The sequence below is a fragment of the Acipenser ruthenus genome, unplaced genomic scaffold (genome assembly GCF_902713425.1).
Source record: "Acipenser ruthenus unplaced genomic scaffold, fAciRut3.2 maternal haplotype, whole genome shotgun sequence".
NCBI classification, from domain to species: Eukaryota; Metazoa; Chordata; class Actinopteri; order Acipenseriformes; family Acipenseridae; genus Acipenser; species Acipenser ruthenus.
In genome coordinates, this window is record NW_026708843.1 from 402,631 (window position 1) to 415,190 (window position 12,560).

At 41.0% G+C, this 12,560-nt stretch overlaps 1 protein-coding gene and 1 long non-coding RNA gene across 2 annotated transcripts; both read left to right on the forward strand.

The window, feature by feature from the left end:
• On the forward strand, positions 1–6,338 carry LOC117410146 (uncharacterized). Its single transcript, XR_009328096.1, has 3 exons — positions 1–410; positions 4,999–5,148; positions 5,975–6,338. It is a non-coding gene; the product is annotated as an uncharacterized LOC117410146 (long non-coding RNA).
• A 3,560-nt stretch (positions 6,339–9,898) lies between these two features.
• On the forward strand, positions 9,899–11,841 carry LOC131736360 (NAD(P)(+)--arginine ADP-ribosyltransferase 2-like). Its single transcript, XM_059021891.1, has 2 exons — positions 9,899–10,154; positions 10,830–11,841. The coding sequence occupies exons 1-2, from the start codon at positions 10,092–10,094 to the stop codon at positions 11,550–11,552; spliced, it is 786 nt and encodes a 261-aa protein (XP_058877874.1). The 5' UTR covers positions 9,899–10,091; the 3' UTR covers positions 11,553–11,841.
• The last annotated feature ends 719 nt before the right edge of the window (positions 11,842–12,560 follow it).

Consider the following 12,560-nt stretch of genomic DNA (forward strand, 5'->3'; position numbering starts at 1 on the left):
TATGTAGGGCTAGGATATCTGATCCGTTAACAGTGTAGCTGTTTTACAGCAGCTGTTATAAAAAGCATCACATTGTCAAGCCCATTAAATTGTTGCTTCTTGCAGGATTTTTTTTCATAGCTCGCTTTACCAATAATAATAATTTTGCATTGTGTAGAAACACGCTACTTAAAAGGTCTCTGAGCCCTTGCCACAAAGACGGCCGGAGGGGGTGGCGTCAGACCAGAGCCAGGAAATAAACAACAGAGAGGTGTGGTTTGGTGGAGCTGAGCGAATGGTTTCAGAACAGAAAATAAAAAGGCTGTAAACATACAAAAACACAGGACACGGCACTTCACGCCAAAATAAACAGACAAACAAAAATGGACTAACATTTAAACAAACGGTGGATGAACAGACAAACAAACACGGTGAGTACAAATAACTTATATTTACTTTCTTTCACTTTCAGTTACTCCTTCTCCACACCCGTTCTCCACTCTCGAACACCCAACAACCCCGAGTGAATGAAAATGTGTCTATATATACTGTTGTGCTGGGATTCAATTACTAATTAATTATTCACTTGAATCCCAGCACGTGAATTCATTACATGCAACCCCGTGCTCACATATTACATTTAACCAGCACGTGAAGTGATTTGTGCCCTCCTCGTGCCTAAATACAAATCTACTTTTTTAAATACACGTGAAACACAGACCCGTTTATATCCCGCGTACCAATCTCTATACACCAACATTTAACACACGCACCATACAACACTTAACACACAAATGCACACAGGGGCGGGGCACATTGTCACAGCCCTCTAAATTAAATTATTATTATTATTATTATTATTATTATTATTATTATTATTATTATTATTATTACGTATACTTAATAAAGCAGACCTCCCTTTTGTTAACCATTTATTCATTATATATACAGTGTTTTTTTCATTTACTTACCGTTGATAATAAGTAATCTATTTCTTGTATAATCTGGGACTTGGCCAGACAACTTGTCTTTAACAGCCTGGGAACAAGACTATATAAACATGATAATGTTGTCATAAAAACAGTAATTATTAACCTTTACTGGAAGTAGTAGGGCAGCAGTGTGGAGTAGTGGTTAGGGCTCTGGGCTCTTGACCGGAGGGTCGTGGGTTCAATCCCCAGTGGGGGACACTGCTGCTCTACCCATACTTTACTTAGATTGCTCCAGTAAAAAACCAACTGTATAAATGGGTAATTGTATGTAAAAATAATGTGTAAAAAATAATGTAATTGTATGTAAAAATAATGTGATATCTTGTAACAATTATAAGTCGCCCTGGATAAGGGCTGCTACTAAGAAATAAATAAAGTAGCACACGGCTCATTTTAACCCTTTCAGTTTCAATTATTATTATTATTATTATTTTGTTATTGTGGTCAAAAGTCATTTAGCAGACACAGACCAGGGGGTGAACTATGCATCACAACTGCTGCTGCAGAGTCACTTCCAATAGGAGCTCGTTTGTTTGACGTCTCATCCTGAAGGACGGAGCACAAGGAGGTTCAGTGACTTGCTCAGGGTCACACACACACAGGGAGTCAGTGGCTGCTGCAGAGTCACTTCCAATAGGAGTTTGTTTGTTTGACGTCTCATCCTGAAGGACGGAGCACAAGGAGGTTCAGTGACTTGCTCAGGGTCACACACACACAGGGAGTCAGTGGCTGCTGCAGAGTCACTTCCAATAGGAGCTCGTTTGTTTGACGTCTCATCCTGAAGGACGGAGCACAAGGAGGTTCAGTGACTTGCTCAGGGTAGAAATATAGGTAACAAATATCATGTACAATCAATAAAGCATTCCCCTTTTTTAACCACCACAACGTTTAAAACAGCTTTACAATAACTCAATCACGGTTTTAATTGCATTGATTGATTGTTTAATTATTTTTGCTGTGTTATTTATTATTCATATATGCAATGTATTGTTGTTGTTGTTAATTTACGATGGGACTTGGCCTGGGAACCAAACTATATAAACATGGATATGTACAGTTTATTTAAAACACAGAATAGACACGTTATATATTTAGATAGAGGTGACACATGTCTAAAACCCAAGCAACACAAACTCGTGTCTTATTGCTGGTGTCGGGAGCTGCAAGTTTGAACGATACCAGCTGGCGGAGCGACTGATCTGATGAACAGGAGCGACTCTGTTTTTAACAGCGCTCGTGTTTTTTTGTTTTTTTTTACACCGTTGCTCATTTGAAAACGGTTCTCCCCACTCACTCAAAAAGGCATCAGATCTGGGATCCGGCGCGATATGGCACAAATTAACCCCTGATTGTATTATTTATGAATCTATTACACACAGATTGGTGTTTTATTTTTAATATTTGCATTGGATCTTCTCTGTGTTATGCTTGTTATTATTTTGTTCAAATACCTTCCACGTGTACAAAAATACACAAGGGTTTTTTTTGTTTCCTGACGCCCTTATCCAGGGCGACTTACAATTTTTACAAGATATCACATTATTTTTTTATATACAATTCCCCATTTATACAGTTGGGTTTTTACTGGAGCAATCTAGGTAAAGTACCTTGCTCAAGGGTACAGCAGCAGTGTCCCCCACCTGGGGTTGAACCCATGACCCTCCGGTCAAGAGTCCAGAGCCCTAACCACTACTCCACACTGATGACCACAAGGTGATGACGTAACTCTTTTATCCAGAGCTGTATCGATTATCACGTTAACAGAGATGGGATTACTCCCCCAATGACAATTTAGCTTTTCCAGCCCAGTCTCTAATTTTGTATTGTTTGTATTTTTAAATAACGTTCTTTTTATTATTATTATTATTATTATTATTATTATTATTATTGGTTTATCACATTTAATTTGTTTTTGTTGTGAGAACACTTTATTACTTTGTTTAGGCAGCACATTTATTTATTTTATGGAAGTTAAGTTACCCACCTCGTTCTTTTGTTTGAATTACACGGAGTACTGTGACTGAGGAAAAGCAGGAGTGTGACGTCACCAACCCGCGCCTTATATAGACATTTCCTTTTTAGATTTTGGGAACAGTGCTAGTGCCAATTAGATATTGGGGGTGTCTGATTGGCTTTGAGCAGGAATAGGAGTGGCCAACTGGGTTTATAAGCAGCACAGCATGAACTGGGAAGGACAGACACACCAGGATACAGGACAGACACACCAGGATACAGGACAGACACACCAGGATACAGAAGGAGACACACCAGGATACAGAAGGAGACGCACCAGGAGACAGATGTCAGGATACAGAGGATGAGAACTGGGGAGGAGAATTATGGTGCACCTTGGGATTGCTGATTGAAGTACTGGAATACTGGAATACTAGAGTACCGGAACTGGAACTGGAACTGGGATTATGGTTTGAGGCTGCGTTGGATTGTGTCTGCTACCTAGATAACTGGGTGTATGAAGCAAATCGCTGGGTGATGGAAATTGCGGTGCGTTTTTATAATTGTCAGCAACCCTAGTTGTTACAGTGGACCCTGGTGTACCCTGTTCTTCCTATTTGTATTGATTCTGATTGGAGGTGCTTCTATTTGTTGTGGGATTTTAATGTTTTGTTTTTATTGACCTCCTTTATATTGTCATTGTTTTACTCTACCTAGCAAGGTGCGATTGAAAAGAACTAAGTGCTGTTGGAACAGATCATTGCTGCTGTGTTTTCTGTCCTTCTCTTTTCTCCAGGAGAGGGCACATGTTAATGGGGGGATTGTCTTGGTTGTGGTACGGAAGACAGGGATTTTGTGGAGCTGGGAAGATGCTGTTTACCTGCCCCTGAAGACTCGAGTGGAGATTGAGCAAATTGAAGCGATAGCTCTTTAGTTACTACTGGAGGGCTTCATTAATTTATTTTGTTACTTTGCTCCCTAGTCATTGATGTGGGTGTTATGTTTTGGGTTTTTATTTTTTGATTTTTACTTATTGGTTTATTGTGTTGTTTTAATAAACCATTTTATACCGTGTAATTTGCGTCTGCCTCTTGGTGTGGTTAGCATTTGTGATGGTTCCCAACACTAGAAGACTGGCTCTACCTCCGCTACGCTCCCCTGCATCCCGAGCCCGCTCCTTCTCCACCCTTGCTCCGAAGTGGTGGAACGACCTTCCTACAGATGTCAGGACTGCCCAGTCCCTGACCACATTCCGGCGCCTCCTTAAGACTCACCTCTTCAAACAGCACCTGTAGAACTCCTCTGTTTGTATCCTGGGACACTATCACCCTTCATGTAAATGTGCTTTATTTTGCTCTTATCTGCCCCCTATTTTACTGCATTTAATCCTGTAATTCAGAATACTGTAATCTCCCAAGTGTTTAACCTGTAGTATTTTGTATTTAATCATATCCTGATGTAACTATCACTATTATCTGCTGTATTATTGAATTGTGGTTTGTCACACTTGAACAAAAAATTATTGTATTTCTTGCTCTTATTGTATTACTTGTATTGTAACACTTGAATGTATTTGTATTTGCTTGTGATTGTAAGTTGCCCTGGATAAGGGCGTCTGCTAAAAAATAAATAATAATAATAATAATAGTTACATTTTAGAACGAACCTCTGTTAACTTGTTTAAAATCCAGGTCCTGGTGCCTGACCATCACCAGGTGGCGTAGTTGGCTACTAGTAAACCAAAAGTTTACTATAAATAACATATTAGATTAAGCAGCCTCGTGCTTTGACGACTGGTGACAGTTGCACAAAGGGACCATTAAAAAAAATGAATCAACAACAAAAATCTACCAAAGGACCAAGATAAATAGATAGCAGCAGTGTGGAGTAGTGGTTAGAGGTCTGGACTCTTGACCGGAGGGTCGTGGGTTCAATCCCAGGTGGGGGGGCACTGCTGCTGTACCCTTGAGCAAGGTACCTCCATCCTTTATTGTGACTGAGCTGGAATAACCCCTGTGACTTGGAGTTTTTATGAATATTTGATTACAGTAAATATTCTTTCTTTTGTTGATAGATTCTGCACACGTTTCGTTCTCATCCCTGATTCCCACAAACAGGTCTGTGAAGTTCCTATCCGGCTGGTGAAGAAGGAACAGCGGAAATGAATCCCGCAGCGCTCTCGATTCTTCTTCTGTCTGCCGCGGCATTGCTGGAGCTTCCACAGGTTGTGCTTCTATAGATTTCGTTGTTCTGCGCTTACCTGCTTGTCTTTCATAACTAAGGCTGGATTATTTTCACGGTTATCACAGATTTCTCGATTTCCGTGAAGTGTACCCATTGCCTAATGTTTAGTTCGCAGTGAAAATGCCGTTTCTTAAAGATTGTGTAAACATCCATACTTTTTTAATCACTTAAAAATAAATACTGCAAAACGTTTGCCTGATTGAGGCGCTGCCTGTCACTCTGCATTCAGGAACCTGGCAGCCGGTTTAGTTTGCTTCCTTCCGGTAAATGATTGAACACACAATTTCAGTTTAGATTTCGAAATGTCACATTTTATAATTTGTCAGTTTTTTTTATTAAGTATATGGGGAAAACTACAAAGCGGTGTGTAATTCAATATGTTAATGTAACATTATTCAGCAGGTTTCATTCAACTTAGTTAATTCTGTAGGGTTATGCAAAACCTATGGCCGCAGCTGTACAATGTATTGCAATTATATAAACTCATAGCTTCTCTGAAGACCCGCATTCACACACCCATCCGCTTTGTAATAAATTACAGATGTTCTGCAGCAGGCCGGGCTGTGCGTGTTTCTGATTTCTAAATGAAATGCAAGTCTTTATTTTATTGTGTATGTTGATTGCATTTCGCGTGGGGGATGTTTTTGCATTGTGGTTTATTATTAAATGAAGCTAATATTACACTTGGTTGCAAAGCATCGCGCTTCTATTGCTTTACAATGCGCGTGTCAGGGACGCCCGCGCTCGTGCGGGTCTTTAAACTGGGGTTCTGATGCGCGTGTTCTTTACTGTTGTTTTTTTTTCAGATAAAATGTGAGGATCCAATAAAAACAAGTGTGTTGGACATGGCTGAAGATGCTCTTGATGATCAATATGACGGCTGTAGAGATGAAATGTTAAAAAATGTTAACAAAACACTTCTTCCATCAGAATTAAATAAAAACCCAACATTTAACAATGCATGGAAAATAGCACAAGACAAAATGATGAAACAAGGCCATACGGGATTGAGTTTGGACCAAGCTACAGCCATCTATCTGTACACTATGGAGGATGTTTACAAAGACTTCAACGCAGCAGTGAGAACAGGAGGATCGAATTACAGCCAGTTTCAATTCAAGGCGTTGCATTTCCATTTGACAGATGCCCTGAATACCCTGAAATCCAATAAGCTTAAATGTTATGACGTGTATAGAGGAGTTAACGTACCCTTTACTGCTGTTAAAGATGCAATTGTACGATTCGGACAGTTCACTTCAACCTCTGTAAACAAACATGTAGCGGAGGCCTTTGGAACAGGAACGCTGTTCACAATAAAAACCTGCCTCGGAGTGTCCATTAAAAAGTATTCAGCGTACTCGAATGAAAAAGAGGTGCTCATCCCACCTTTTGAGAAATTTAAAGTGATGGAAGTCAATGGGAAAGAAATCCGACTGGAAAATATCGAAGACCACAAAAGTTATTTCAACTGTCGTGGAGGCGCCACTGTGTTTATAATCCAGCACACTCTGACTGTCTCCTGTGTTATTTGGTCGCTCATAGTCATGCAAACACACTAGATACTGCAGGAGCATTGGGGGAGCAATCCCATCTGTATTGACGTGGTCATCGATACAGCTCTGGACAAAAGAGTTACGTCATCACCCTACACAACTAACACGTGTTGCTTCATAAAGTCGAATGAAACCTGCAGAATAATGTTAACATATTGAATTACGCGCCGCTTTGAAGTTGTTTCATATATTTTTGAGCGTATATACTTTTGTATTAGTAAAAAAAAAAAGCTGTTTAAATGTAAATGTGATCCGTCTTCTTCTTCACTGTCTGATTTAAATCTGCATCTTAATAAAATCATTTGCAAATCAATAAAGAATGCTGTTTGGTCTTTAATGTTGAAACCCACCTGCAAACAAATCTCACGTTGACGCTCCCCTGCTGGTAATCCAGCGCGTGCAGGCGTCACGTGACGAGAGGGACTTTCTTCAGCACGAGCACGTTGACCTCATAACAAGTAAGCCTGGAGTGTGTGGAGGCTGACTGTCTGCACGTCACACTGACGCGTTCTACACGTCAGCTAGAAAATAAATAATAAGAAACATCTTAAAACCATCTACCCCCCCCCCCCTTCCCCCCAGTCTGTCTAAAAAAAGTAACCAAAATCCTGTTCCCTTGGAAAATCCACTCCATTCCGTGCACATACATTTATTAGAGTACCTAGGTGCGTATTAAGCAATTCACAAAAGCTGCCTCAGGATGATTTGGTGACAATGTATTTTAGAGCATGTTGTTGAGTTGACTTTACTGCCCGCCACCTGGATCCTGCGTGCAGACCGATAGCACCAGGACTGACTCTCATGAAATTCGAAACCAGAAGGTGCAGTTGCTGCCTGTGCAAACACAGGAACATAAGCGTTAAATTCATAAATAAATCATTTGCATTCATTATTATGTACAGTAAAATACAACATTTGCATCGTATCATTGCAGACATTATTATTATTTATTTCTTAGTAGACGCCCTTATCCAGGGCGACTTACAATTATTACAAGATTATACATTATTTCACTTTATACAGATCACATTATTTTTACATACAATTCCCCATTTATACAGTTGGGTTTTTACTGGAGCAATCTAGGTAAAGTACCTTGCTCAAGGGTACAACAACCGCAGTGTCCCCCACTGGGGATTGAACCCACAACCCTCCGGTAAGGAGTCCAGAGCCCTAACCACTACTCCACACTGCTGTCCCCTGATAACAGTGAAAGTAAAACTTAATGAAACAACACAGCGGTTAATAAGTAACCCCAATACAAATAAAATAACTTAAGAGAAACACTATTACGGACAATGCCTCCGCTGAAGATAAGGGGATACTGTAATAGAACAGTGATATTGATAAAACACGATTCTGGGAAATGCCTTGTGACGCGGTGTTATTTGGCCGGGAGAGAGACTCCGACACAACAGAAAGCTACATTTGTATTGGTTAACAGGTTTTTAGTAGAATGTGACGTTATCAAGCAAAAATCATCCCATAGGAATGGGCTAATAAATACCTACTAGCCTACTAACCCCTAAATCTACCCTCTACCCCTAAACCTAATCTCAACCCCTAAACCTAATCTCAACCCCTAAACACAATCTCAACCCCTAAACCTTAAGTGTGTTACCATTAAAGGAATTTTTACTATTATTTCAACACCGGTTTTTAGCGCCCTCTAGCGGCCGACGTCCATTAAAGCGCTTGACCCGGACCGACTCTGCCTGTTGTGGGAGTCTACTGGCCCATTCCTATGGGATGATTTTCCTTGATAAAGTCCCATTGAATCGGCTGATCTCAATCAGACCGGGTGGTGTGTGAGCAGGTATTACTATCAATATGCGGACTGGTTATGCATTTATATTTAGTTTACCCCAGTTTGCCGTGTTTTTAAAGATGAATCTCTTTCTCACATTCTAAATGCTCTTATAAGAAATCTTACGCAACGTGACGTCACACGACGCTTCCATTGGCTTTCTCATGATAAAGATTAGTGAATAGAAAGCCATGTTCAAAAAAACAAAGTGAAGATTGCTGGTGTCGGGAGCTGCCCACTGAATGATACAGCTTTAAATCATCAATGGCTAGCGTTAAATCATCAAATATTAGCGTTGAGGGATTAAGAAAGTCCAGGGTTCAATTAAGCGATTGAGAACTCGAGAACTCGAACACAAACCGGAAGACTCTGCGGCTCTCCGGGACCAGGGCTGCAGACCCCTGGACTAATGCAAGTGCAAAGCCAGTAAGATGTTTGTGTGTTTATGAGTTACTAACAATCCCTTTAGACTGTAAAGAAACGGAGCTCTAGCATGTGATTAACCGCGCAAACAAGACAGGATGTGACAACAAACAGAGAAATGAAATGCGAGAGTGACTGAACACCGTCACCGTTTCAAACAAACACAAGATGACCCGGAAGATGGGTTAAAGTTTTTTTTCATATATATATAATGTATTTTTGCTATTATTGCAATTATTGTTATTAAGAATGCATTTTGTATAAAATATGCAAAAGTACATAGGCAGAGTGTGTGTATCTATCTATCTATCTCTCTCTCTCTCTCTCTCTCTCTCTCTCTCTCTCTCTCTCTCTCTCTCTCTCTCTCTCTCTCTCTCTCTCTCTCTCTCTCTCTCTCTCTCTCTCTCTCTCTATATATATATATATATATATATATATATAACGAGTCCCCAGTAATGTTGTTGAAGCTGACACCCTGGGATCCTTCAAGAAGCTGCTTGATGAGATTCTGGGATCAATAAGCTACTAACAACCAAACGAGCAAGATGGGCTGAATGGGGCCTCTCTCGTTTGGAAACTTTCTTATGTTCTTAATTGTGTATGAGTGGGCGGAGAGAGAGAGAGAGAGAGAGAGAGAGAGAGAGAGAGAGAGAGAGAGAGAGAGAGAGAGAGAGAGAGAGAGAGAGAGAGAGACAGACAGACAGACAGACAGACAGACAGACAGACAGACAGGCTCAGTTTGTCGGCTCCTCAGGAGCTGCGACTTGCGCAGTTCAAACATAGATAAAGAGCTTATTGCTCCGAAGCCAGCGTGACACAGTCATTAAGGAGACGGCAGTAGCTGTGCTAGGGGAGAGGAAAGTGAAACTGACAGCTTGCATGCCTGAGTGCCTGAAGCGGTGCGCCTGCAATTGTGTATGCGGTGACGCCGTGCTACAAACCGTTTGTATCCCGTACTACAGAACACGCATTCCCTTGATCTGAACACCAATATCCGAGTCTCCAATGGTGTCCAGCCGCCCGGTTGACGTGATTCTGCGGACTATTCCTCTCCTTCACAGCGAGTGAAATTAATTTCGCCTTGTTTAAACTTTAATTCCTACCCAAAAAATCTATTTAAAGGACTTGGAAAAAAGGGAGATGAATCCCGCAGCGCTCTCGATTCTTCTTCTGTCTGCCGCGGCATTGCTGGAGCTTCCACAGGTTGTGCTTCTATAGATTTCATTGTTCTGCGCTTTCCTGCTTGTCTTTCATAACTAAGGCTGGATTTTTTTTAAGGTTATCGCAGATTTCACTTCATGAAAGCAAGTGTGTAAATATGCATATTAATGATCTCTTGTTAATTAATTAATACTGCAAAACGTTTGCCTGATTGACTGACGCGAGTTTGCTTCCTTCCTGGTAAATGATTGAACACACACTGCGCAGAGCTGCGCGGTTTCTTTAAAATGCCTTCAATGAAAAAGACACCGACTGAGTCAAAGATCAGAAATATATTTAATCTAAAGATCGATCTGTCCAGCGCAAGAAGGGTGCATTCACCTGCGTTGTTATTTTTTACAGTTAATGATTTACAGATCCATGCCACTTTGTAATAATCTACACATGTTCTGCAGCAAGCCGGGCTGTGAGTGTTTCTGATTTCTAAACGAAATGCAAGTCTTTATTTTATTGTGTATGTTGATTGCATTTCGCGTGGGGGGTGTTATTGCATTGTGGTTTATTATTAAGTGAAGCTAATATTACACTTGTTTGCAAAGCATCGCGCTTCTATTGCTTTACAATGCGCGTGTCAGGGACGCCCGCGCTCGTGCGGGTCGTTAAACTGGGGTTCTGATGCGCGTGTTCTTTACTGTTGTGTTTTATTCTCTCCCGCAGATGAAATGTGACTCCTCAATACCAATGGACCTCGCTGAAGATGCCCTTGATGATCAATATCAGGGATGCAGAGAGACGATGTTAAAAAATATTAACACAACGCATCTTCCATCAGAATTAAATAAAAACCCAGCACTTAAAAAGGCGTGGAAAATCGCACAGAGAGAAACGAAAAGACAACGCCATAAGGAACTGAGTTTGGAGCAAGCCACAGCCATCTATGTTTACACCATGGATGACGTTTACAGCGCGTTCAACGCCGCGATCCGAACAGGAGGCACACGTTACAGCGAATTCCAGTTCAAGGCGTTGCATTTCCATTTGACAGACGCCCTGAAGGCTCTGAGACCCAATAAGAATACATGTTATGATGTGTTTAGAGGAGTTAAACTAAAATTCAAGACGGCTAAAGACAAAACTGTTCGATTTGGGCAGTTTGCATCAGCCTCTCTAAACCAAAGTGTCGCGGAGGGCTTTGGAAACGCAACGCTGTTCGCAATAAGAACCTGCCTCGGCGTGCCCATTAAAAAGTATTCAGAGAAACCACAGCAGGAAGAGGTGCTGATTCCTCCTTTTGAAGCATTTAAAGTGATGAAAGTCAATGGAAATGAAATCCGACTGGATCATATTGCAGACCAGAGGAGTAATTTCAACTGTCTGGAGTGTGTTACTGTCTTTAACCCCCAGTGCTCTTTTAATAAGTACTCATACTCGTGTAATTGAACTAGACACTGTGCAGGAGCATTGGGGGAGTGATCCCATCTCTATTAACGTGATAATCGATACAGCTCTGGATAAAAGAGTTACGTCATCACCTTCTGGTCATCAGTGTGGAGTAGTGGTTAGGGGCTCTAGACTCTTGACCGGAGGATCGTGGGTTCAATCCCAGGTGGGGGACACTGCTGCTGTACCCTTGAGCAAGGTACTTTACCTAGATTGCTCCAGTAAAAAACCCAACTGTATAAATGGGTAATTGTATGTAAAAATAATGTGATATCTTGTAACAATTGTAAGTTGCCCTGGATAAGGGTGTCTGCTAAGAAATAAATAAATAATAATATTAAACTAACACGTGTTGCTTCATAAAGTCGAATGAAACCTGCTAAATAATATTACTTTAACACAGAGTATTACTGTTTTGTGTGTATTACTGTATTACTAAAGAACAAACAAACAAACAAACAAACAAAAACCTTGTTTAAATGTGATCTGTCTTGAACCGATTCGTTTTCTTTCTCGTCCGGTTCCCATAGCAGCTGATCGATCTCAGAACTTCGTCAAGTCGGGTCTTTAAGGATCCCGGTGATTCAGCCTCGACAGCATGACTACCCTGGGCAGCCCCTTCCATCCCCTCACCCCTCTCTGTGAAGTCATACAAAGATTCATACAAATGAAAACTTTGACTTTGGTCTCAAAGCTGGATTGGGTGAGATAATTATATGACTGTTGTCCCATAATGCACTGCTGTGTGTTTCCGTGAGGAGTCTGTGTTCAACTGTGCAGCTCTGGACACAAGCGTAGCATCCTCACCCTATAGAATGAACTGCTTCATAGAGTCCAGTGCCAGCTGCTGAATAATGTTCCCTTGTTAACATATTGAATTCCACCCCCTGTATATAGAATGAATTCCCTCAGCTTCACAGAGTCCAATGAAAGCTGCTGAATAATGTTCCCTTGTTAACATATTGAATTCCACCCCCTCTATATAGAATGAACTCCCTCAGCTTCATA